General features: G+C 42.0%; 1 protein-coding gene across 8 annotated transcripts; it reads right to left on the reverse strand.

Moving 5' to 3' along the window:
- Positions 1-345: 345 nt before the first annotated feature.
- Positions 346-26,876, reverse strand: wnk2 (WNK lysine deficient protein kinase 2). Of its 8 annotated transcripts, none has more exons than XM_079341143.1 (28): positions 25,363-26,876; positions 21,346-21,518; positions 20,576-20,796; positions 18,766-18,923; positions 17,944-18,032; positions 17,491-17,710; positions 16,510-16,777; positions 15,693-15,997; positions 13,961-14,083; positions 12,238-12,354; positions 11,690-12,112; positions 10,967-11,527; positions 10,200-10,246; positions 9,915-10,077; positions 9,709-9,825; positions 9,453-9,623; positions 9,070-9,112; positions 8,799-8,960; positions 7,737-8,605; positions 6,932-6,989; positions 6,743-6,807; positions 6,026-6,615; positions 5,686-5,918; positions 5,359-5,589; positions 5,104-5,202; positions 4,193-4,234; positions 3,776-4,092; positions 346-2,804 (listed from the first exon to the last, which is right to left on the reverse strand). In XM_079341143.1, the coding sequence occupies exons 1-28, from the start codon at positions 26,035-26,037 to the stop codon at positions 2,502-2,504; spliced, it is 6,843 nt and encodes a 2,280-aa protein (XP_079197269.1). In that variant the 5' UTR covers positions 26,038-26,876; the 3' UTR covers positions 346-2,501. The 8 variants fall into 8 exon arrangements, with proteins under 8 accessions (XP_079197269.1, XP_079197270.1, XP_079197268.1 ...); XM_079341144.1 differs by having other exon boundaries at positions 5,128-5,202; positions 7,737-8,608; XM_079341142.1 differs by having other exon boundaries at positions 7,737-8,608.
- Positions 26,877-27,077: the final 201 nt, after the last annotated feature.

Genomic DNA, 27,077 nt, shown 5'->3' on the forward strand with positions numbered 1-27,077 from the left:
ACTCAGATGAACAAGGACACCATGTGTCAATATTTTCTTTATCGGTCAAACTCTCTCTCTCTCTCTCTCTCTCTCTCTCTCTCTCTCTCTCTCTCTCCCTCTCTCGTACACAGGAGAAAAACACACCCACCCATAGAAACACACTCCACCCACGTGCTTAACTGAAATTAACACATTTATCTGAAATCTCACAGCCCATGTGAGCTTTTCCATTAACATCAAGGGTCCAGTGTTCTCATTGCTTGGACTTGGACATCAAATTGAAGTCTTCATACAAAGAAAGTCAGCATTTGAAAGAAAATGATATCTTCAGTGAAATAAAGAAATGAATAAAATGCAATGGTGTCAAGCAAAAAAATGAATTTATTATTTCTTACTTCAAGTATGTACAGCTTTTGTGAGAGTAGGCCTTCACCATTCTGATAGGGTTGGGAAATGGCTGAGAACAGGCGATACAGTAGGCAAAAGCAGTCAACTACCAGGCTTTCATTGCAAGCACTAAAAAGTTCAAAGACAACATTTGTGAAATGCAGAATAAAAATAGCTGCATAGAAGATGAATATCTGGGAAATAAATCTAAATGTTATCATGGAAAGACTTCTGCCTTTAAAACAATTGATTGGACTCAAAAGATTGTAGTACTTGTGCAAACATGGATGTGTTTAAAGAGGGGAATCAATGGATTTTACACTCAAAATTGTTTCTCTTACAAAAGCAGTGTTATTTAGCCTGTCTAACCTGCTTTTGTTGGATACAATGGATTTTGTTTTTGTCTTCTTTGGCTCAGGAAGGAGCTGTCAAAATAGAAAAATATCCTTACTGAATAACACATTTAGCTTCCAAGCTTCTCTGCTCAGGATATATCGGCCTCTGCTGAATACGTTTTTCCTAATCTGTCTCTTGTGAAATTGCTGGATTAACCCTTAAACATATTGTAGGTGTTGGGAAACTAATCCCTCTACAATAGCCTTCTCAGTTTTAAAGGGTCGCCTAAATAAATGTTTGCCATTGCTTGGTTTTGCAAATACACATCACTGATGCATTCAACAAACTATTCTTTAGAGGGAGTTATACAAGTTACAAAAGAGAAGTAAGAATTGAGAGTGAGAGCCCATGCTGCTGAAATAACTAAAAACAGTGGTAGCACAATATTTCTTAGAGATATTTGGATTAAGTCAGCCATTTTACATACAATAAGCAGTAAGTGATAGATGAAGCTGTGTAGCCGGTATCTAACTAAACGTAATTTAGAAAACCTAAGCATTATACAAATAACAGTTGTGGCTTTTCGACAATTCACATTCTTCACGTGTCTTCTTACAAACCCATATCATTTGTCAAACAACAACCAACCGCACAGTAATCTCTTAAAAACCACAAAGGCAACAATATGTAAAGCTACAGATTGCATTAGAAGAGGTATGGTATGATTATGATTTTGACTCCTATGTTGAGTCCTCAAGCCCTCCTTATTGTTTGGTTCCATTGCCAGTTTGTCTACGCAGTTTGCTCCTCTAACACATCACGTCAACCTGAGCACATTCAGAATATCTGTGTATTCATGCAGGCGGTGGTGCAGGTGGGAGAGCAAAAATGACCTCAGTGAACAAGTGGTCTTTACAATCTGTGATATCTTGTGAACTTCAACACCACCAGATTATAGTTTGTGTTTTGTTGCTAAATCAAATATGTTTCAGTCCACAATCATTATTCAAATCAAATTATTTACCATTGAAGGTGAATGCATATACAGAATATCTAGTTTCTGCTTTGAATGTAGATGCTTTTCTTCATAAAATTGAAACTGATATTCAAGGCACTCTCACAGGTGTTTTTTCACCTGCAGATAAAGTTCAAGTTCATTTAAATCTCTTAAGGAATATTTCAAGCGCTTGTGCTGGAAGCATTTCATTGATGAAGAATGAAACTTTTCCCCTGACAGAGAGCAGATGTCAAGTCCTCACAGTGACGGCATGATGGTGGCTAATAAGGTGTTGCACTAAGACACATATCTGCAGCACCAACTTATAGATTATCTAATGTTATCTGTACAAACACGGACGCTCCTATGTACAGACTGACAGGAGTTATTATATACAGATGGCAGCTTATATGTGGGATGGTATGAGCAACTCAAACATCAACTACTTTTAGAAACACAGCATAAATAACTATATGTACATTCAATGAAGTGTAAGGTACTGTACATACATAAGCAATGACAAAAATCTGCACTTTTAAACCCAACTGGCAAAGTCTGCATCATTTAATGTACTACCACCTTTATACTGCACTCAAGGATTTTGTACTGTAACATGGACATGAGGTATGTTGATGCAAATAAATCCAAAAATACACATTACTCATGACTGGAGACAACTATGTACATATGGTTGAATTCATGCTGGTTAAGTATACACAGCATATGTACATACGATTGACTAGACCTATAATGAAATATCTTTTTGGTAAAAGAATTGGAAGACACAGTGCTACTCAAATTAGAGAGTCCTGGCTTTGGGTTCAGGCGGCTGATATGATGGAGCTGGAATGGTGCTTGGGGAGTCCTGGGCTGAGGGCAAAGCAGGGAAGGCAAAAACTCTTGAAGGAAGGGGGGAGAGAAACCCAGGCCACTGGCCAACAGACACATGTGAGGACGCTGCCCTGAAAGGAGGGACCAATGGCAGCTGATCATTTGGATGGGGCCCTGAAGAGGGGCAGGTCTTCATTGTTGACCCTGGGCTGTCCAGCCATGACAAGGGAAGACTGCAGGCTTCTCGACCAGGGACTGTCCATGATGTGGCCTAAGAGGATTAAGGTAGAGGTTTAAATAAACAACAATGCTAACTTGCGTGCATGAAATAAATCAAAAGGTGGGTACATTCACAACATACAACTATAGCTGGAAGATTTTCCAGCAGCCCAGTATAAACTTTGCTTCTCATATTTTATTTAATTTAAGTACTTGTTATTTTAGCCTTGTTTTTTCTTTCGCACCAATACACCAAGACAAATTCCTCATATATTTAAATGTACTTGGCAATAACAACCGATTCTGATTGAAATGTAAGTTTATGTATAATATATGTTTTTTAATAATATAACTGCAAACAAGTCTTATCTTTAAAGATAATAGCTTTAGTTACATGATGTAAGTTGTGTTAGCTAGTTATAGTGCAGTTATTTAGGTTTCTAGGTGACAGGGGCATCGCTACAGTAATGAACAGTGATGTTATCAAGGTAGGTTGAATGCTAAAATGAGCTGTTGTCGTCTGAATTTAATGTGTTGTTGTAAAAGGGCTCCATGTTCTCTCAGATTTATGAAACTGTTGTTGGTCTCTTTGGATGCCGATCAAATTGGAAGCAGCAAAATTATAGCAATCTTCAGATGCTTTTGATGATCATACAACCGGCAAACCCTAACCCCAGCAGTACTTAAGACCACCATGTGAATATGGTAATTACAATGTAGAATTACTGTTTGACCAGCAGTACATTAAAACTGTGCTGTTTTTTAAAAGCTTTTAGGCATCTACTATGTGTGTATGTATGAGTAGGGTTCTTTAAAATAATATGAGGGAAAGTGTTTGAGTTCTTTTTTGGGATCAACTTTCCCACTTTAGGCCTTAGCTAACCATTTAGCATGTAATCAAGCCACCCACTGCCCCTCTTCAATTATCTAAGTGCTAACAAAAGCTAAAGAGTTTAACCATTTTTTAAATAATCACAGAGTGGCTTGACCACAAACACAAATCGTGACTGGCATGAAACTCACATATTTAGCACTAGCCAGTTGCTCTTGTGTTCGAGGCACAACATGATCCCAAAGTTGCTGCCCGCTGATGCTCAGAGAGTCGGTGCCTGGCCTGTGGGTGACAATCAGGACCTCCTGGGCCCAGTCCTCCATCAGCTGCTGCAAGTCCTCGGGCAGGTTGTTCTCATTTGCACACATGGAATAACCAGAGTAAGTGGCTGTTTTGTTGTTGCTGTTATTGGCCTGAGCCTGAGCCAGTCCTATCACTGGCTGATGAGAAGGAGGCGTGGCACCCATAGGTGGTTGCTGATTGGAAGCTCCTGCGCTAGCTCCAGACCCTGAGAGGATACAAAGATGCACGCTACACAACTGATCCTTCTGATATTAACGAAAATAATTGATTTAATTAATTTTCAGGAGTTTGGTAGATATACATACTGCCACGCTCTTTGCCAAGACACAGTCGCTTCAGTGTTGTCCCTGTAAGACAAAGAAAACTATGAACGAAAAGTCATTCCCATTAGCTGGTTATAATGTTCAAGAACAGGATGCGATGCAAAGCAAAGCTGCAGAAGACTGCCACAAAAAAAGGACCAGACTAAAAGCTAAGATACACAATGCAATCACTCCCCTGAAACAAGGCAACACATTTATTAGCAAAAACATGCAGATGATCCAGGTGAGGACCAACATTTAGAGTCAGAAAATAAAGTCAGAGAAAAGAGAGAGAGAGAGAGAGAGAGAGAGAGAGAGAGAGAGAGAGAGAAAGAGCAAGAGTGAGGGAGAAAGAAAGAAGATAAGAAAAGCCTCCGAGATGAGAATAGATTCAAAATGAGATTTAGATGTGTGTGACATGCAAAAGGCAGCTGCTTAGAAGCACTAAGTGGAAAAGACACAAAAATATGTATGTATATATATATATATATATATATATGACATCTGCCATGTGAGATGATGTCCATTCATGTTTATATGAATCTTGATTATCCAAACCTCAAACCACTGAAACAAGGCTAACTTTCCAATGAACACAAATGATGTTTTACCAACTGAAATTTTAGAAGGGGAAACTTTTAGTGTGTCAAAAAAGATGCATTTAAAATGACATCAAAAAGACTTTATTCTTTAAGAGTCTTCATTCTTCATTGGTTTGAATAAGCAACATATTTCTGCGCAAAAAATACAAGTTTAAGGCAAAAAGTGATGACGGCGTGGCAAAGCAAAAGACATATGGCGAAGAGAAGTGTTGCAAAGACAGAGAAAAAGATATCACTGAGATTAAAATAGAGAAATAGAAAAAAATGGAAAACAGAAAGGTGAAGCTATGCTGGAAGAGAGAAGATACAAACAGATAGACAAAGACACAGGCCCACTGAGAAATCTAGCTCGGGGCTTGCTACTCGACTTATTGGTCACTCTCTCAGATGTTTGAGGGTAATTAGACCAGCCTGTAGAGAAGTATAACCAAAGAGGGAAGGAGAAACCATAATAAGAAGGACACATAATTGAAAAAATCCGGTGTATTTATGACTTTACTGCTGCATTTTGATATTCATAAAAGTAAAAGGCTGCTAAGAGATATGTTGTGTGCTGCTGGTGGTCACCTTGTCCAGGGGGCGCTTGTGAGCCAGTGCTATCTCCATGCAGCCCGGCGTAAATATTATCAGAAGACAAAGAGCCCTTGAGGGAACAGGGCTGCTGAGTCTGAACAGGCTCTGAGGTGGAGCTGGGCAGGTGGCTGGTGCATGAGCCTGTCCTGCCGTGAGTTGGGAGAGCTGCTTTTGCTGGAGAGCCGTTTAAACTCACGGTGGGCTCAGCTGTTCCTGTAGCAGCACCTGAATACAATATAGACAAGCATCAAAATGGTATACTCATTGTTCTTGTTATCAACATCCCATTAGTCATTGTGGAATAAATTAAGACTTGCTTACTGGATTTGCTGGAGTCACTGGATCGAGTTGTGACATTTCTAAACTGTTGAACCAGGGGGCTAAGAAGTTTGCCAGGCTTCAGTCTGTGCTTGCTGGATCTTTTTCTGCGGCTAGTTTGTGGTGCAACATGTGAGAGACCCAGGCCAGGAGGAGGAGCTTTACCAAGACGGTGATACAGCAGCTCAACTTCCCCACGCTGATTGGCCTGCAGCTCAGAAATTTCCCTCAGGTGTCTGAGAGAAAAAAAAAGGAGTACACTTGTCATTCTTTAGCTAAATGACAAACATTTGAATGAACAGAGGCTAAATAAGGAAAACAGTAAGGCATTGGCTCTACTAACTTCTCCCTGAGTCTCTGCAATTCCTTCTTCATGTCTGAATCCTCCATCTCTGAGTCATTATCGCTGCTGGCATAGGCTGAGCCATGCACCCCTCCATGCCTACTCGGTGAGTCAGAGCTCTGCAAGCTGCTGCTGCGCCCTGAGCGGCGGAGGAAGGCCACTGCCCTCTTCATGAGGTCGCTTCCTCTGCGTTCAGAGCGAGTATGCTGAGATGGGGTAGCAGGAGCCATTTTTGCAGGGCTGCTTTCAGCCCCTGAGTCCGAGGAGAGGAAACGAGCATGGACCGTGACATCCACAGGGACAGAGGGGGAAGTCAGAGCGCGAGGCAGAGAACCACGCTTGGCCATAGAAGGAGGCGTGTCCAGGTAGAAATCAGGAGGTGCAGAGTAGCGGCTGCACCGTGTCCTTTGGGTAATGTCATCTTCTGTGCTGACCACAGAGAAACGGCCAATAGTGGTGGAGGCAGCCATGGCCCCGGCCTGAACAAGGTCCTCAGTGTATCCTGAAGGATGTGCTGGTGAAGCAGCGCTGCTCCAGCTCCTTTGTTTTACATCTGGTCTGTTGGCCAGTTCAGGAGGAACGGAAATTAGCTGCAAAAAATAAATCAGGTGGAAACAGGGTATCAGGAAGTGACCTGTGACAGCAAATGCTGTTAAAGGCATGTACAAGACTTCTCTGCTTTAATTGTGAGAAAGATCACTCTATTTTTTTTTTTACCTTAAACCTTCCTCTTGTTCCAGAGCAGGAAGCAGAGTGAGGAACGTGTCTTCTTGACAGGGAAGCTGCAACATTATTAGCAACCATGAACACGTTGGCACTCACATAATCAGCAAACAGATTCACTAAGTTGAGTTAGAAGGTAATGATGGCAGTGTTGTTATATTGATTAGTGTATGCTGTACATACCACACACGGCTGAGTCACTCAGTGTGCTCAAACTATCCATTCTCTCTGGAATTTGAGGCTATTAGAGGTGACAGGGTGAGAGATAACCAGAACAGAGTCATAGAAAAACTTCCCGAGAAACCATTAACCATTGTCCTATTATGTAACTTGTCTTATACTGAATGTTGGTGACAATGTCTAAATACATTTGAATTACATTATCTACCTGAATTTCAGTACAATTTTTTTTCTCTTAAAATACCTTATTCAACCTCAATTTCAAAGCATCCATGTGAAATAAAGTATAAACAGTTTTTATCAAGAATATATTCATGTGGAAAACTAAGTTTTTAAAAACAGCAACTGTTGCTTCTCAGAAGCACTACACAGAATTGCCTGATTTGCAACTTAAATGGAAAAAAGTACAATTAATTTACTGCACAGCAAGACAATTAGACAACCAAATGTGAACTACCTATATTCTAAAGCTGCTGAAGGTTGTTTTGCGGCATGTTCACTTCTTCAATAAAGGGACTTCTAAAGATTCACAGCATTAAGAGGTGAACTTCGTTTTTCAAGTACAAAATTTGAACTCGATGAAAAGTGTATTTGTGTGTGGGAACACATTGTTTGCTTCTTATTATTTACATAGTGAGCACACTCCATGTGTTGAGAAAGACTGTGTATTTGAAAGCTATCGAACAGACCTTGTTGTGTGATTTTTTTCAGCTGCTGTTTTTAATTTAAACTGTGTGTGAAGTAACTGCAGCTTCAATTTGTCCAGAAGTTGTACATTGTTAAATAAGTAACTGATTAATGGTCTAACCAGTTGTTCTCCTGCTCTGTAGCGTCCCTCCCCCATGGGCCCTGGGGTGCTGTTTCCTGACCCCCCTGTGGCGCTGTCTGGACCAGGAGGAGACTGGATGTACTCGGTGCCGGAGCCCGGTGTCTCTGCCGTACTTCCTGATGGATACATAGGGGCATACTCCTGGTAGAGCAGATTCCTTAGTTTCTCATCCAGTGTTTTTATGGTGCTGTCCACAAAGCCACCACGGCCCAGTCGTCCCTCTCCGTCTGACTCAGCAGGCCCAGCACAATGCTGGGAAGGTGCTGGACTCTGGGGCAGTGAGGGAGCTTTGGTCCCACCCACAGTCGAAAAAGGTTGGTGGAGCACCACAGGCTGCTGCGAGCGCTCGCTCCGTGCTGCAGAGGTGTAGGAGACTGATAGCGGCTCTTTGGCTGACCCGGCTTCATGGAGCGGCAGAGGAGTGAGAGGAGACCCCACCTGTAAAGTGCTCACATCCAGGGACAAGGGCATCACTAGGGGGCAGCAGGGCACTTCGCCTGCCATAGAAACAGGACATGTCATGTCAGGCAGCTGCTGGGCTGCATGGATCGGCGACATGGAGCCCAAAGGCGATCCCTGCGACTCTTCAATGGGAAAAGAGGTAAGTCTGGTTGATGGAGGCAAAGTTTGAGCTCTGGCAGGCTGTGCCTGATGAATGCTGGACGGCACCGCACAGTCTGCAGGCTCCACAGAGGACACTGACTGAAGAGTAGGGGGCGCAGACACAGGGGGAGAGAGAGTTGCTAAGAGTAGAGGATCTGTGTTCGACATAATAGGAGGGCTGCAGAATCCATACACATCGTATGTGAAGCCTCCACTTCCTCCAGACATAGTTGAGGATGACCCCTCTTCTGGTGGAGAAGATCATAACGAAAAGAAAAAATGCATAAAATTCAAAAGCAGACTAATGACTAATTTATTTTTAGATAAAACTGCACACAAGGGTTGTGGGATGTCTTTCTCTTGACCACAAGGTGGTGCTAATGTTTCATTAAATGATTTTGGCTAAAAAAAAAATTTCCCTGAAGAAGCAACAGTCACCTCTGGATGCAGGCGGCCTGGCAGTGCCGCTGTCAGCAGGCTGGGTCGTGGTCGAACTCCCAGGAGACTGTGTGGTTGTACCATCAGACGGAGTGTCCTGGCTGGATGTGGGCGTTTCTTCTACAGGGCAGATTATGAACCATCTCTTTCCTGTGTGGAGAACTGCAAACCAAGAGTTTGGATTTGCATTATGTTGGAATATTGCAAATCATTGCAAAAATGAAAATGGCAGAAACTGAAAGAAAATCACAACAAGAGATACTTGATTTACCATTCTGCTGGTAGACGGGCTGATGTGCTCCTGGCTGCTGACTCTGTGGAGCGATAGATGGCAAAATGAATATGCTACTAGCTACTTTGCATGTATTTATTTGCATGTAAGGTCCTTTACCTGCTTTTTGTAAACATAACAATGGGCATGGTCTTGTTACCTGCTCTTTCGTTAATGTTAACAGACAAACAGTAAGGTCCTTTACCTGCTTTTTGTAAAGTGTCTCGAGACAACACCTGTTATGAATTGACGCTATTCAGATAAAGATTGATTGATTGATGTCATTTTAATTGGTATGTCTTAGTCCACATTTTAAACACTGGATAGGCATAATAAGTTAGTCTGCAGTTTGTACATCGATATTCATATCTATCCTCTCTTACCTCTCCAACCAGCCCTTCAGAAATGAGGCCTTGCTGAGGACTACAACTCAAAGTGGAAGCTCTTTCACCCTCCACATCTTCATTCAGCATGTCCTCAGCTTTATCAACAATGTCCTTTAGCTGGTCAATGAAGATCTCCTTCTCTAACAGTAGGATGAAGCCGTTCTCTACCTGCAGGAAAATGTTTTAAAAGACGATAACTAATGTTGTACATATTACCAACATACACCAACGACTGAAAAAAGATTGAACTAACCATGTATGTAGCTATTTCCTCTGGAGCATCTCCATCAAGATCAAATTTAAATGTCACCATTTTGTGGTTATGAGTTTCCAGCTGGCATTCCACCATTTTATCTCCAGTGTTGCAAACCTGTGAGGGCACAGGTGACCCTTTACAATCAGACATGTTCAGTTTTTTTTTTAGCATGTGCAAATGTGAGAGATAACGCCCTGACTCACATTGAGCATGCTCAGTTTGGGTTTGCTGGTCTTCTCTTGTCGGGAACGCGTGCGGGCAGACTTGCGGTGGTGTTTCCTGGGTTTCCCGTCTCCCTTCCCTCCACTCGCCAAGCTGTCATAGCCGTCACTGGTTTCCTTACCAGACGCTACATCAGAGTTGAGACTACAAAAGGAAGAGATTAAAAGACTTCATCAACAAGGAAGGTGTCACAATTTCAAAACACAATGTTATAAAGACAAGGGAACCTTTAAAGATCTTAAAGTTAGTGAAACTGAAGCACAAACCTGTCATAGGCATAACTGGGTAAACTGGGTTTGTCCTGAAGAACATCCTGACAACAAAAAAAAAACAATAAATGCACAACATATGGAATATTTGAATACAGTTATTGTGGCGATAAGGATGAGATTTGGATATTACATTTATGTGAATGTAATGTCAAGCCCAAACTTCTTCTTTTTTTTATAAACCCGACCCACATTTGATTTTTAAAAATGAAATAGACACCACTTAAAGGGGAACATTTTACAGATTGCTGGTATGGCTGGTGATATGGGGATTTTTTTTTTTAAGCTGGGATGAAACAATCCTTTTCTGTGTGTGATCCACCTATTTTGAACCAAGATGCTATACATATTGAATTTCAACCTTTTCACAATCTGACCATTGTCTGCTCTGCTGTGACACTTCGTCACACTGCAGCAGATAGTGCAGACGGTATTGTTAACAACACTAAGCTTGGCCAAATGTATTATAATTTCTAAAAGACCTAAAGCATTAGCACTGTCAGATACGTTTTAATCACAATCAGATTCAGTAATACTTTATGAATCCCCAGGGGGATTATAATTATATATTACATCAGCAGATTAAATGAAATATGTATCCTGGATAGGGGCACATTGGCTTGATAATATTTTCATATAGATCAGACAGACTCTAGATTTGTAAATAACACTAGATGTTACTGGTGTAGGTCAAAATTAACATTTTCTGAAAAATCCATCTTGTTTTATACTTGAAAACATACAAACTTTGACTTAAACAGTACCTCTGGACAGGACTCTAGATTAAACGGGCTGGATGTAGATGTGGACTCTGCTGCAGCCAGGTTGGCACATTCAGGCACCGAGCCTGCTGTCTGAGTGCCATCAGGCTGCAGAACTGGAGCCTGGACTGAAGTTGCGACAGGAGCTGGAGATTTAGCAGCAGCTGCAGACTGAACAGAGGCTGCTGGTACTGGGACAGTTACTGGGGATGAGGCTAAGCCAGATATATCAGAGCTAGTAGGTGGTTCATAAGAGTGGCCTGGTGCAGACACTGGTGCTTGAACTGTTGTAAGGGTTGATTCTGTGGTTTCATGGATGGCTGGGGCTTGAGGTGATACTGGGACTGGGGGTTGGTTTTGTGCTGTGACCAGAGCAGGAACATGTGCTGGGGCTTGAGCGCCAGTTTTTTCTTGAGCTGAAGCTGAGATAGAGTCTGGGACAGGAGCTGTTCCTGTCGGTGCTACAGGTAAGTGCTGGCCAGCTGCGGAAGATTCTGTATTCACTCCACTTTCCCAGAGAGGAGCATGAACAGCAGGCAACCCAGGCTGGACCAGAGTCTGTATCTAGAAAAAAGCCAAATATAGGGAGTTTTCAATGTGTAAAACAATTATTAAACATCTCTAATTCCCTTATGCATGCCTGCCATGCATTAAATTAACAGCAAGACTCCTAAGAACTAAAGATTTCCCATGACCACAACAGTGAGAACTGAGCTGCATATTCACCTGGACAGGCTGCTCAGCCAGTTCCTGTTCAGGGTGGGGGGTGGGGGATGGGGTGGGTTGTACCTGGGACAGAGGTAAGGGATGCATGGTGTAGAAGCTACCAAGGTTAGCCTGAGATAAGGGAGGGCCGTCCTGTTGCTTGGGGACTACAGGGGACATGGTCATGGTGAACAGTGGGATATGGAGTGCCACACCAGGCACATGCTGAGGTGTGGACAGGGGGGTCTGAGGGCTGCCAAGGGAAGGTACAGAGGGAAAGACAGTGTGATGGGTCAGAGGGAGGGAGGGATGCTGGGGTGAAGGTGAGAAGCGGGAGCTGGACAGAGGAGAGCCACTACTGCTGTAGGCACATTGTAGAGGAGCTGGGGGGTAAGAGGAGGCGTTGATGCCTCCTGTTTGAACAACAGGATATGGGGAGGGGAACTGGGGAAAAAAGGGAAAATTATATAAAATAAACAACCAGTGGAGAGAAAAGGCACTCACACAAGCCCTGCAGCCATTGTAATAGCTAATTATTACATGTTTTCTCTTACACTACCAAAACACACCTGTGTGCTGAATTGCAGGGGTAGGAGTGGAGGAGGTGCACCAGAGATTGACTGTGGAAATTGGGTTGCTATGTCAGGAGGACTCGGGTGAGATGTGCTCTGGTCAGCAGGTAAAAGCTACGAAGGGAAATCAAACAAACACTTTTTTTCATTTTGACTGGAAAATATGAATCTTGCCATGGAAATACAAACTTTTTTTGGAATTAAATTGACGATATAACTTAGTCTAGGAGCCCCCCGCTAATAAAATGAGCTACAGGGCAGGTAATGTGATTAAATGATCCTGTGTTGTTTAAAATGTAAGTACTGAATTCTGTAGTAAGTTAAAAGAGATGACGGCAATGCATGCAACAGGACAGCAGCTGGGTGGAGATGACACTAGCAGGAGGATAGACAAATGGCAAGGCAACTCAAAACTTATTAAAAACTATTTGCATACACACAAAAAAAAGTTTTTTCAGATAAATGATGCCTCGAACCTGCACAGGAATTCCTCATGTTTAAAATTTCGGTGAATTATAGAAAACTTACAAATTAATGCATTTGAAAGCCAAGCAAGCATTCAAATCTGTTATTACAGATTTTAATGGGAATAAGAAGGAGCCAAAATTTGGGATGGGTTTTTTAATACCGGACAAAACCAGTAGATTTAGATGGGAAAACCTCACTTTCAGTTATATTTTAGGTCATGTAATGTTCATGCTCTCACTTTTTGAACTCAACCCTGAAGCGCATTCGAAAAACAGAGGAAGAATGGAGAAAAGCCCTGGAGGGGGGGGTGGGCAAACTAGCTCAACTGGTGTCAGACATGACCTCATACAATTCACAGTGCTGCATAGCCTTCATTATTCAGAAATAACACTCTCAAACATGTTTCCAGATTTAGACTCAACCTGTGACAAATGAAAAGCCTCACCTGCCTCTTTAGCACACTCATTCTAGCATTGCCCTCATCTGTCTACTCAAACTTCCAAACACTGTTGTATATTCAAAATCACAGTCCAACATGATCCCACTATCTCTTTTTCGTGTGAGAAAATAAAAATAAAAGAACCTTTCAGGTAATTTAGAAAACTTAGAATAACACAATCTGTAGCCTTGTTAGCGCAGAGACTTGTTCTTTTCCAGGGGAAAACTCTTAGCATACCAAGCGAGACTCATTGGCTGAGATGTGATGCAACACCTTGAGCATTAAAAACTAAGACTTAGAATACATGGATCGTGATACATTTAAGAAAACATGGAAACCCTTTCTGGACTATATGAAAGTTAAGCCTCAAGCCCCACAGTGCTAAATGTAACTACAAAAAAGACAAGTCACATCTATGTACAATCATTCATTTACTGTTGCTGCAATTGTAATCATCACCTAAAGTGAGATTTTGATTTCTTATTTTATACAACAGCCTTTGCGTCAAAGTTTGTTTGTTCTTCGGTTAGATTTATATGGATGTCCTGTTTTCTTTCACGTATACAACTGTCCAGCCTTGATGCAATAACCTTTCACTTACTGCAGCTTACCCACATTCCACACATGCACAAGTCATTGAAAACAAAACAAAAAATCGTGTTTACTTTGGATCGACCAGCAATCCAAACAGGCTTAGACTAACATGGGAGGCAACTCTGAGAGGGCAGAAAGAGGTGGAGCTAAAACTAATTCTACTTTTTGAGTCTCATACAGCTGTGGTCAGGGCCTGTCACAGCTGTATGTCACTAGTACCTGCTCCTGGCTGGTTTGGGCAGTAAGCTGTGTCTGGAGCGCAGGTGCTTCAGCTGGGAAGCTCTGTGCTGTTTGTCTACTCTGGTGCAGAGCTGTCGCTGGCGTAGCCGGAATAGAAACTGTCTGTCAGAAACACATTGGAAAGATAAATTGACAATATCACGTGTTATTTTTTTTTCTCTCGACAAAACAAGCTGAGGGTTAAGATGTTCAGTGTGTCAGGAAAGCGCGTTAAAGCAACATCGCAGTATTGTTGGCAAACTACGATAAGGCAAGCTGGAAAGAGGGAAGTTTGAAATGATTCTTTGGTGGACAACAGCGCCAAAACTCTGCAAGCAAGGTAACCTGTTAAATTACAGATTATCTCGTATTAAAGCTCCTGTGAGAAGTATTTAGTTAATTATGAAACACAATTAAATTAATACTGAAATCTCGTTATAATCTAAAAACACAAACAAACCATCAGATATGAGATTGAGTAGCTCTGTAAAATTACTTTTAATGTCCTAAACCGCTGTTAGGGAAGGTGTGAAACGAAGTGAGCAACAGACTTTTATACCAACAATGAATTTCTACAACAACGTTTCACAGTGATTTAAACATGAGACTTTTTAAAACAGAGCCATGGGGATTTTTGTTAAAGACTAGACTCACTTGTAGATGACTAGCAGAGAAATAAAAGGGTACGACTTCGTCCAAAGGGGTCGCCAAAATCATCCCAAACAAAAGTTCCTCACAGAAGCTTCAAACAGAAATAGAGCTTAAACCTTTATCTTGGTTGAGGAAGGAGCTGGTGCTTGACAGGGTGGGGATTTGCTGTAGCAGGACATATCCTACATGAAGCCTGCTTCTCAAACATACCAGTGGGTCTCGTCTGCACTCATTGTCATGTTGCAATAACAGCCGGTGCCTGTCCAGATTTGGTCTGGAGAAGAGGGGAACGTCCAGACTCTGTGTCTTGTCTACGTGCTGAAATACTGAAGAAGTTTTACACCCAACCCCCCGGTAGCTGTGCAATGGATGATTAGCAGAAAGAGCAGGCGAACTGATCCTGCGATTGACGATGTGATGGAGACAGTGGTTGAGAAGAGTGAGATCTTCACTTTCATAAAATCTCCCTGGTGGCACAAGGTCTGGGTGAGGTGGTGTGTTTGAGCCGTGCTTAAAGTCTGAAGTAAACTGTGCAGATGTGTAGTTGGAACATAAACATGTTTGTCCCAAAGATCCACCTTCCTTTTCCCTGTTCCTCAGGAGGAGAGACACACAAGCCTTGCAGCAGCGGCGTGGCTCCGAGGGAGGTAGTAAATTCAAAGGAAGGAGAGGTGAATTGAAATTACTTGCTGAGTCATGATGAGTGTGCTGATTTGGGGGCAGGAAAGGAGATAATGATAATGGAGTCTGGGCAGAGAAAGAGGACGAGTAGTCTGTAGCATGCACTGATTTCTCTTTGTTTTTTACTGAAGCCGTGTTCTGTGATGGACACACAGAGGGCTTTGGGTGCATCGGCTTAGAGAGGGAGTGTTTCCTACAACGTAACATTTCGACCAGGGAGTAGCTTCCACGCCTGAAACACACTCTGCACTCAGAGGTGAGCAGGCTATCATGGTAAACAAAGGGTTCACTGTTGTTGCGCTGGTCATGTTTCATTCCAAAGAAGAAAATAAAAGTGTAATTTTAGAAAGCAACTCAGAAAAGCTGAAGGATTCATGAAAGGAGAAACGGTTTCACTCACTGTTTGAGACTGAAAAGTCCCTTGGTGCAGCTGGGAAGCAGGTTGTTGATAGGCCCCAGGATGAAGCTGACCTGTGGTTTGCTGGTGGGCTCCCTGGTGTAATTGAGTGGACACTTGTGTGTAGTTTTCCTGTGAGGCCTGTACTGTGGGTTGCTGGAAGGGCTCCTGGTGCAGATGCGGGTCAGCCTGCGCAGGAGGACTGTAGATTATCTGAGCCGTGGAAATGGGCTCTGGAAGGGACTGGTAGGACCCGTTTTGCTGATTGTTTGGATCGTCTACGACGGCAGAGCTCATGCCACTGTCGGCTGTAACAAGACAGGGAATCAAACATAATCACTATGAAGGACAGACAGGAAGAAAAGGGGGAGAAATGGAGTAGCATTCAATTCAAGTAAAAAAAGTAGGGTGATGTCTAGTTTTGACTGTACTTTTTCTCTCATTCATTCATAAATACCAGTTTTACAGATTAAAGTCATTGCTTGACTAGATTAAGGATATAAATGTTATGACAACCAGCACCAATCTTATTTAACCTTATTGAAGTTCTTCAGGTGTTTTCTTTAATCACTTCACAACTTTTCCAACGTTTTGTTGCCACGGTCCCAACTTTTTTGAGAGTTGACAAAAGATTAAAGGCGGGAATATTTGCTTTCTAAATGCAATGACAGTTTGTACTATTTTCAATGAAATGAGGGGTTTTCAATGTTTTCAAAACTTCACATTTTCTTTTATTTATATTCTAGACAATGTTTCAACTTTTCAGGAAACAGGAGTGTACGTGATTTATTAATGTATGCTTCTAATTGTAGCTTCTCACATGTGGTAGTTGTGGTGGCTGGTATGGTGCAGATCAGGGTCTGCTGCTCTATCTCTTGGTCCTCAATATCCGTTGCAGGAAACGCGGCAGCCTCTGGCACACCTGAACCGGGAACCTGCAGTAGGTTTGGCTGCATCTTCTTCACAGCTGTCTCGCCATTTCCTGACAGGACAGTCCGCTCCCTCCTCCATTTGATGAGTGCCACGCGATCCCGGATGGACTTCCCTACTATCTTCACATCACAGTCCAGGAAAAAACCTGATTCAACCTACAGGACACAGATAAGTTGGCAACCTTGTTTAAAGAATCAATGAATTTGTATCTTTAGCCTCCCCTTAACTATAAAGAAATGCCTGTGCTATGTCAAAGATCAAATGATCAGTTGTTCCAGTTTCAATCAATACAGTTAATTCCTCCAACATCATTACTGACCTGACCACTGACTAACTCCCTGTTACATGACACCTACTCAAAAGGCGGGTCAGAGGTCATAATCCACATTAAAGGCAGAATTATTGCTGTCGACATATCCTTTCAAGTGAATGACCACTAAATAGGTAATCATCAAGGGCTTGAAATATATCGCCAATACAGAATGACAAAAAGTCGCCAAATGTGACCTTTTGGTTATTTACTTTCTGTGTCTATGTACAGTCTGTGGTAATAATCCACAGGAATATGACCAGATATATCTGATAAGTAACTCAATTTATCTCATTCCGCACAGCTGTGTCACCATCCTTTATTTCATTGTTTTCTTGCCGCCAATTTAAGAGGAGGACATTGCACAAAGCAGAAGTCCTGTTGCTATGGTTACCTATTTCTCATGTAGTGAAATGGGCCAAGTTTTGTCAATGGGTTTACCAGACAGTGATACTGTATGTCCCACAAAATGATACAAGCAAATGATACATGACTTTTTCCCAAGACTGAGGCGCCAAACGAAGCCAGCTTGTGCAACACACAAAATGATTTCATTACCATTTCTTGGGCGACAACCTCTGGGACCTCCCCCACCAAGTCAAAGGTAAACTCGATGGCACCAGTGTCCTTGTACTTTCCCTTAAGCTTTTTAGGATCTTCAACCCACAGCTTCAGAGCAATAGAGGATTTCTTCCCATCGTCCTCTTCATTGAGCTCAACCCTTACGCCTGTATCCTCTGCAAAGAATGCATGATTTAGGAGGTCCTTGATGGAGTACCTGTGGAAAACACAAACTAGTTACTGTACAAGCCCAACTAAAGGTCACTGTGTCAGTAAAACCTAATGCACAACACACAGAAACATCAACCTTGTCAGAGCCAAATACTGGTGTTAACGTCACAGTGCAGGCGCAGAAACAAAACAACGATGCGTTCAGGTAAGCGTGAACCCCTAACAACATACAGAGTAAGCCGCACGCCTTCAGACAGTCACAAGTCATGATCCACTTACCTTTCCTCCCGTCTGTGACAGATACATTCCCCTATTATTTCCTTGATTTCTGGGTCACTGATTTTACTGTAGCTGGCAGGTTTCACACCCTGCAAAACAAACCAATAATAAGATGTCACAACTCTCCAATTGACCCACTCAGAACAGTCTTATGTGGTGCAAGACTGAAAAACAGAAGACGTAAGAATTATCAGCTTGGAATATCAATTCCAGGTACTGGAAAAATACATTTTCTCCCAGACTAGCAACAATGGAGACCATTGATCTACTGATAGACAGGGTTACTTTTGGATAACTAGAGTGGTTAGTTCAGTCGTAAAGTGAGCAACAAAGAATATGCACACAACAAAAAATGCTACTTGAAAGAAGGTTGTGATGACTGCAAGTAAAACAAGCTAATACAGATAAATTATAGAAAAAACTCAACCTCATGCTTTAATATAACCACAAGCTTTGCTGGCTGATGTTATCAAACGTACTATTGATATGTAACACACTACAAGTTAGTTTTCTTTCTCAAAGACTCTTGTCCACCGGTATTACTGTAATGTGTTGGCTGCTGGTTAGACTTAACATGAGATTTTAAAACTGCTGTCACTGTTGCCTACTGAGTGGTCATCAGATTTAACAATGTAAATATTGGGGAGATTACAATTGCAATTAAATGTCAGATTAACCTGCAAGACTATGTTTAGTTGCTCCCCATCATGCAACTAGAAATGTGCTATAGACAGGCCTGGGTCCTAAAATATGTTTTTCAAAGACTGACCTTACAGTGCTAATAGTAATATGAGATTTAAACAGCTTCACACGTGGACTCACACTGGTCACTTTGCGGTAGATCTGAGCAGCGTTTTGACACTCGGAGTAGGGGTATTCAGAGGTGGCCATCTCCAGCATACACATCCCAAACGCATAAACATCCACAGCCTCGTCATAGTGCTCCTCATACATCTCTGGGGCCATGAACTCTGGAGTGCCTGGAGAGTTCATTTAAGAGACGGAGACAAATTAGCATCTCAGATTCCGTTTTCAGTGTCTCATCCTACTTCAGCAGGATCAATACCAGTGTCAAAGACTGAAATTCAACACAGCTGCTTAATCATGACAAGAATACATTGTCATTCTCTCAAATGCATTACAAGAATTTAAAAAACGTGTAGGATGCTCTGCTGTTCTGACCTACTTTAACACGCCACTGTAATACGATTCCTCTCTTTCATGAATATTTAGATATGAAGTACTTGAGAAAATCTAATCATTGAGGCCTTAAAGCCAACCAGCAAAAAAAAAAAAAAAAAAACTTCCATCCATCCATCCATTTCCGTCCGCTGATCCAAGATCAGGTCACGGTGGAAGCAGGCGCAGTAAGTCAACCCAGACTTCCCTCTCAAACATAACATAAAAAACTTGTGTGAAAATAAAGGCTATACTCTCCTAAGGTAAACTGACTCCATGTGAGAATGTTTTCTAAAGTGCAGACCTGGAAGAATCTAGTGATAAAATATTTTTTTTACGTCTCAAGTTTTATAACACTTGGGCTGGTAACAGTTCAAAGGTCATGTTAAAATACCTACAAATTGCCATAGAGTTTAAAGGAGCTTTATATATGGATCACATGACTTACTAGTGCTTGTAAGGGGCTGCTCAACTCTTTTCTTTTAACTGCAGTTCATTTTTGGCACTCACACCTCAAATTTTTGGCACAGCAGCCAACTATTTAAGTGATAAAAGCTCTGAAACTCACAATGGACAACATGTTCAAGAGTAAACCACTGACAGAAAAGGCTAGCAACTATAGTATAGTAAAGTACGTAACAGCTTTAGAGGCAGAAGCATATTTTAACAGTTGTTGGTGGAGAACAAAAACAGAGATAAAACAAAAGTGAATATTTGAGTACAGATTAATAAAGCTACCATAAAAATCATGATTGAATGATTGAATACAGCTGCTGTGCTCTGTGTCTACTGGAAGTGTAAATAGTAAAATGTTCAGTCTCAACCAAGCTTTCCTCAAGGACATCTCGGCAGTGCTCAGAGAGGACATGGCATCTCTCCAGCAACCACACCAATTTTATGCAATTCTATAATTCATTTAGCAGACCCTTTTATCCAAAGCGATAAACATCAGAGATTAAGTACAACCCAAGCAAATATCTGGAAAGAAGGATATTAAGTCAGTAAGTGCAAACAAACAGCTTTAAGTCCGATCGGACTCAAATGTGCTGACAGGCAGTGCACAGAGGCAAAGCTTAAGTTAATGTGTCATCATCAACAATGTCAACAGCTGCCCTTGGGAGTTCTAATTAGCATCCTCATCATCAATATCATTAAGTGCGTAGATTTTCATTAAAGAGCTGGGTCTTCAGCTTTTTCTTAAAGGTGCAAATGTTCTTCAGATGAAATGAAGTTAGGTAGCTCGTTCCACCACCAGGGGGCAACAAACTAGAAGAGACTTAGGGCCCTGTTGTGAAGGTTGGATCAGACGCCTTAACTGGCTGAGTGAAGTGGGCGGGAGGGAGTGTAGACCCATGACAGTTTCCATTCCCAAGTCTTCACGGACTTAGCTACTGTCGGCTGGTTGAAAGCATGATTGTGGTTTACACATAAATACAAAATTTGAAAGACTAACCTATAACACTTTTAGCAAAGGAGGCTCTCTTCAGAGTTGCCAGGCCCAGGTCTCCTATTTTAACAGAGCCTGTTGGACCCGTGATGAAGATGTTGTCACACTTGAGGTCTCTGTGGATAATGGGAGGAGCTCTTGTGTGGAGGAAGTGGAGGCCTTTGAGGATTTGTCTGCACCAGCTCCTGAGGACTTTGGGCTTCATCACCTTAAAACGCTTCAGGTAGCTGTGGAAAAAAAAAACGACAAAAATTACAAAGATGTTCCAGTTGTGACCAGTTAAAGAGATCAGCGTTTTTTTTAAAACACACTGAAAGGTTTAAGGCAAGTTAGCATTCAAGGTCTGCCTGCCTCCTCCAGTTTGTTACGAAGTTTTTTCACAAGCTGTTAGTCTGTTAAATTGTTGTTGCTTAATTAAGCTGCAAAACACAGTCAATATACGTATGAATCCCTGATGACTCTTCTCACAAACTAATCTCTGACTGGCTTTCTAATTATGTTGAATTATTTATTTTATTAAGTAATTACGTTTTGAGAAAAACAACAAATTAAAAACACATTTCCAAAACACATTTTTAAATTGCCAGTATATTTGAGTTTAATCCCTATGCAGTGTTGCTTTACTGTACTGGTGTCATTTAATTGGTATGAACCTTTTACAAATGTCTAATGTTCATTACTGTAAGAATGTACTGTTCAACTGTGTGAAACTGACAAACAAGAGGAGCAATTAGAGACTAACAGAATACCAAGTCATCTTGTACTTATTGACTTACGTTTTTAGCGTCCCTGAGGTCATGAGCTCTGTCACCAGAACAATACACTTCTTCCCTTTCATTGGCGATTCCCAGAAGTCGTAAAATCGCACAATGTTGGGGTGCTGCAGTGCCTTTAACATCTCTGCCTCCTCTTTGAACCTCTGTCTCTCGGTTTTGGACAGTTTCCGTTCCTGGAGTAAATTAAGACAGAAAATTAGCTCTTGAAGTTGATAAACAATGACTTTCAAGGTAGCCCATTTATTGTTTTATTTCATTTCAGAGTTAATCTATTTTACTGGTTTAATTCCTGTTCTGCAGTAAAGAAAAAACAAAGATGGCGTCAAACGGCTTTATCATAGCAGAACTGCAGCAGTGATTAGTCCAGATGTAACAATTTTGATCGGTTTGTGTGACAGGGAGGGGCTGAACCATATCATTGTCTGTGTTTCTCTTACCTAAAGATGTGGAGTTCTGTTAAAACAGTACCAGCTTGTGTTGTAAGTGGACACAAGCGTGGCATTTTTGGCAGGTAAACACAGGGGTCTGAAATACCTCTCTATGTCACAGCTGAGTATACAATAAACAGCCAATAGAATCAGGACTCTTTCCAATAATCACTAAGCGATCATAACAATAAAAAAACATTAAACTGTATTTTTAATCTGTAAATGGGCTAGGGGTTAAAACAAAGACCACACGTTGTTATAAAAGCAAGCTGAACATACATTTTTATTATAGTTATAACGGCCAAACTTATTTTCAGTTATTGTGCATAAAGACTAGTTTAAATCTTAGGGTTATGGTTGAGTGTACAATCCTGAGTGAAACTTGTATACTCAATCAATATTTTGGCCCCTGCTTCCCTGAACTGTTGTATAAATAGTAAAAGAGCTGACAGCGAACATCCTCTATATTTTTGTTTCTCTCCAGTCAGCACGGCAAATACAAGCCGCTCGCTCCAGCCACGACAAATTCTACATGACCTCCAGATTTTCGCTGCTGCTGCCTGGATATAAACATTTTTAACTACAATACATCTCTGGGCAGGGATTACAGGCTGATGCTGGAGAATCAGATTTCATTCACAGCTCAAGGCGACCCATGCAGCCTGATGCATCTTAAATTACTGTGAAAGATAAACCTTCTTCTTAATCTGCATTCATAATGCTGATTTGAATGAGAACACATATTTGAGATTTCATGTGTATTCTTAATTTACAGATTAATAATGATTCTTTGCAGAGAGAAGATAACAGGGTGTGGCACCGACAACATCTGCTTTCATGAAAAATATATACATTTTTTAAAACTGAGACAGAAAGTAAGCGGGCAGATCTGGTATTTTGTATCAAATGGAGTGTGAGGGGGTAAGGTGGGACCACACTGCATTTCATAAAAATATGGAGCATTTATTCTGCTGTGTATCAGATACTACACGTCTTATACAGTGTCCTGAAGTGAACTTATCGTCTCCCTTCTCTCTTCTCTCTCTCTCTCTCTGTTGGTGCAGAGGGCTGCATCAGCAGGATTCACTCTTAAAAAAAAACGCAACACTGTGGTAAATCCTCAGCGCTTTAAATCCACATTTAGACTCATTACTAAGCAATCAACGAGACAAATAATGATGTCAGACAGTGAGAAGAGATCTCACGGGGGTAAAGGGTTTTACTGAATCATGTTGCATCATTTGCTTATTTCTAGTAAACAACTCGCTCAGCAGATGTTTGATCATCATTTAGAAAACAACTAAGAAATAAGATGAGCAGGTTTGGTTCACTCGACACGAGGCACAAGATCCTCGTCCAGTCAGATTTATACGACTCTCTGTGAGGATCCATGTTTTCTGCTGTCTCATGGTTAGCCCTACCCCCAATCGCACACACACACTCCCTCAGACCCACACTCGTGCACAGCCCACACACACTGTTTGAGTTACACTGGCTTTTTGTGAGCGAGGTCACACAGTCACAAAAGCTCTGAAGGGCAAGGCTTCACCTCCAGAGACTGAACGCTTGAATCATCACCAGTTCTCCCTTAAGAAGCTGCTCAATCGTACGCAACCTGCACATAGACAATTACTGTAGAGAGATGATCTTAAAATGACCATAGTTTTCCTGATGCATGTCCAAAAAGACGTTGACTAATATTGTAAAAGAGTTTAAAAATGCCAACGGAATACCAGACGTGAAAACTAAATTAATGTTAAACTCATATAAGTAACGTACTGAGTCATTCAATTGAAGTAACAATACAGAGGCTGATTCTCAGGACGTAAGATGGAGACAGTTACCTCGTGCATGATCGATCGGGGGCTACTCATCATATGAGTATTGATTGAAGCTTCACATTCAAATGCGCCTAATTACATGTATATTATGGTCGTAACAATTAGAAGAAAAACAATTTAACTTTCAGTCTTTGCTCACTGGATGTGTTGTTGCCATAAGATAAGCAAAGTGTCAGAGTAGTTACATTCTAAGACTGTATTCATTCAAGTAATTTTTGTTATTCATTTCCCTCTGGCCAGACGGGGTGAACCTTGATTCTGCAAGAGCAGAAACACACGAAAAAGCATCACTTTTTCATTTGCTGAAGAAAAATTGCATTTGTAAGACATGCTGCAAACTGACTGTGTCTCAAAGTCACAAACCACGCTCTCATTAGGACTTAGTGTAAATTAAAGATTCATTGACTTCATGCGTCTTACAAAATGTCAAAACTTCTACGGAAACCAGCCAGTGCATTGACTTAAACATTCCAACAAAAAAGCGAATCAAAGATTGGTCCAATTAAATGCTGGAGAAAAGGTCTAAGAAATGTTTAAGGTCACACTCTTGCTTTGTCCAAATTCTAGGCCTGGGCATGTGTCTACATTATAATCTGTTATTAATTGAGGTGACTGTGACGCTGTTCTATTTGAAGACACAATAGAAAAATGCACATTTTACGCACATAATCAGTTTAAAAAGTATTCTCCTTTTAGTGTCTTGGACACATTGTAGAAGAGTGGCACAATTTGATACATCAAAGGGCAACCACAGTAACCAGGTCTGCCTCTATGTTAATCTGTACATCATATGGATAACATAGAAATCTATCATTACATCACTGCCTACAGGATTAGTTATATAGTATTGTAACTGCTATGAAGCTATAAATTAGCCTCATCATAACCTCCTGAGTCATTACAGAGACTACTGTTCATCTGCTGGCATCATAGATGAGGCCTGAATTCTGCTTAGGAGAGCAGAATGACTTCCAATTCATTCTAAAAAAGACAAAAAAGAAAAGGACAATGCAGACACTGTATAAAAGTCACAGCTGAGAACTATTCGAGGGAAAGCTGTTTCAATGTGATCGCTGGCAAAAAAAAGTATAAAGCCAGATGAAAGACTCCTCACTCCGGTCACAAACAACACTGAACAATACTTATTAACTTCATCAGCTCTCAGGTAAGAATTAGTATTACAAAGGTGGCTTGACAGAAGAAAAACAAAAAGATGAACAAGGGCTCTCACCTCATGGTGCATAGCACAACACTTATATGAGAGTATAAGAAATATCCTGTCTACATTACAAAGTAAGAAACAATAATGCCCATGACTTCTGGCTGGTTAGTGAATGTTTACAAAGGATGAGCAGTTTAGCAAAAGGCAAACATACTAGGTTACAATAAAATGCAGATTAACCAATCAATAATCTCTGCTGGATGTTGAGCCAACATGCAGATGTGTGTGCTCTAATGGGATAAATAATAGATGAACAGGCCTACAGTGTTCTATGTGTCTAGCTGGTTAAAATACAAAAATGTAGGCTGATAAAGAGATAAAGTGCATTTTGATTTCGTTTTATGCGAAACACATTCAATGAGACCCCTGTGTTTGATCAGGCCCAGGTGTCTTTTAGCCTGCAAACAGTGCTCACCATTGTCTATAAAAGTAGCCTCCTTTTTTTAAATACACAATTTCACATTTTGCTTTAAAGACCACGGGACAATAGTTGAGTGAATAATGGTATAGGCCTTATTGAACCCACCTGGAGTTCACACCACGCCACCTCGACCCAGGTGTCGGTGTCCAGACCTTTATAGACAGTCTTGAAGGACCCCCTCCCCAGCTCAATGTCAAACTTAAGGAAGCGGCCCCCAGGTGAGGTGGAAACTGCCTTCGTCCCCGGTTCCTCTTCATTCTCATCACTTCCAGCTTTACCTGTAACGTCAGATGGCACGACCTCTGCCTTTTGCTCGCCTTCTCCCCTGCCCCTTTTCTCCTCCTCAGTGCTCGCACTCTCTGTGGCGCTGTCCTTTGTGCCCACCTGGCCCTCTGTGCTCGAGGTCTCCTGGAGGCCAAGGCGAGCTCCGTGCAGGGACCGGGTCCGACTCCGGTCCACGATGGTCAGTAGGTCAATGTTTAGTTCCGGGCTTCTGTTGACACATTCCGGCGTTTCTGGCGGCTGCTCCTCAGAGTCTGCCACCCAGAGGCTCCGGCGGATGAACCTCTGGCGGACCAGCCCCTGGTAGTCCGTGGAGGGGTAGGCGCTGGGATCACTTGATCCTCGCAGGGCTTCGTTCTGGATGTTGACATTGTGGTCCGTCCCGTTTTCATAAACAGGCCTGTGGGCATTGGCGTTAATGTCCGAGTCTAAATTAGGTGCTGAGGAAAAAGTGGAACCCAGTAGCGGATCTTTCCTAGAATCTTCCGCCGAATCCATCCCGGTAACTTGTCAAACACTTACCGGCACCATGGTGCAGCGAGGAGGATGAGCACGCGCCTCCCCGGTGGGGGAAGAGTTTGCTGCCTACCTGCAGTTCGCGCATGCAGTGACGCAGTTCTCCAGCTCAGGATGTATGGCCTTATAAGCCTTGTGTTTGTTTAGGATACATATCATCCCCGCAAAACGTCCAGCTCGGAGGTTGCGTGCATTGCTTCCTGCCACCTCCTCCTGCGCCGGTGCACCTTGCTGCAATACCGCGCAGAGATACTCAATGTAAGCCTGATGTCATCCTCTGAGTTCATGTAAACAATTTCCTCCACACAGCATAAGGTCTTCCCTGTAAAATGTTGATTGTTCCGCGACTAAACACTGGCAACAGGACACAGGCCGGGATGTTTAGGCTGTGCCACGCGCTAATCCCCCTAAAGACGCGTCATGGGACGAAGTGCGCAGCTGTCATCCCTGTAAACACGCACCGGGCCGGGATCCGGTTCATGCAAATAAATTGCAGGTGTTCCGGATTTAAATCTGAAGGTCCCATAGGTGTTACCTCAGCTCCTCTCCAGTCTTCATTTAACCATTCTCGCGCACTTGTATTCCCCGTGTAGGTGCGGAGCACATGAATGGATTGAAGCTTATCAGATTATGCCACTGCGGCACACTTTCCCTCAGGTTGAAGCAGAAAACTCTCAGTGCATCTCTTATCCAGCTGACACCACTTTTGTCTTTCTTAAATGTTTATCTTTTTCTTATCTCCGGTTTGAGGAGAAAAGTAGGCTAGATCATTTCACGGCACAGCCCACGCCCCTAGCAACAACACGTATCCAATAAGTCTTTACGCTTTTAGGCGGCACCCCCATCCTCCTGTGACACAGGCTGAGTGGACCACATTGCTGTCCGCCCTCACTGTGACGCTCTAAACCTCCAATGGGAAGGTGTCTGTTAAATGATGGGCCACCGAGCGACGCACAGGCCCCCATCTTTATACTCATCCACACAAAAGCAGGAGAGCGAGGGAGAAAGGAGAGTTTAGGATT

Source organism: Symphodus melops (assembly GCF_947650265.1).
Source record: "Symphodus melops genome assembly, chromosome: 4".
Taxonomy (NCBI): Eukaryota; Metazoa; Chordata; class Actinopteri; order Labriformes; family Labridae; genus Symphodus; species Symphodus melops.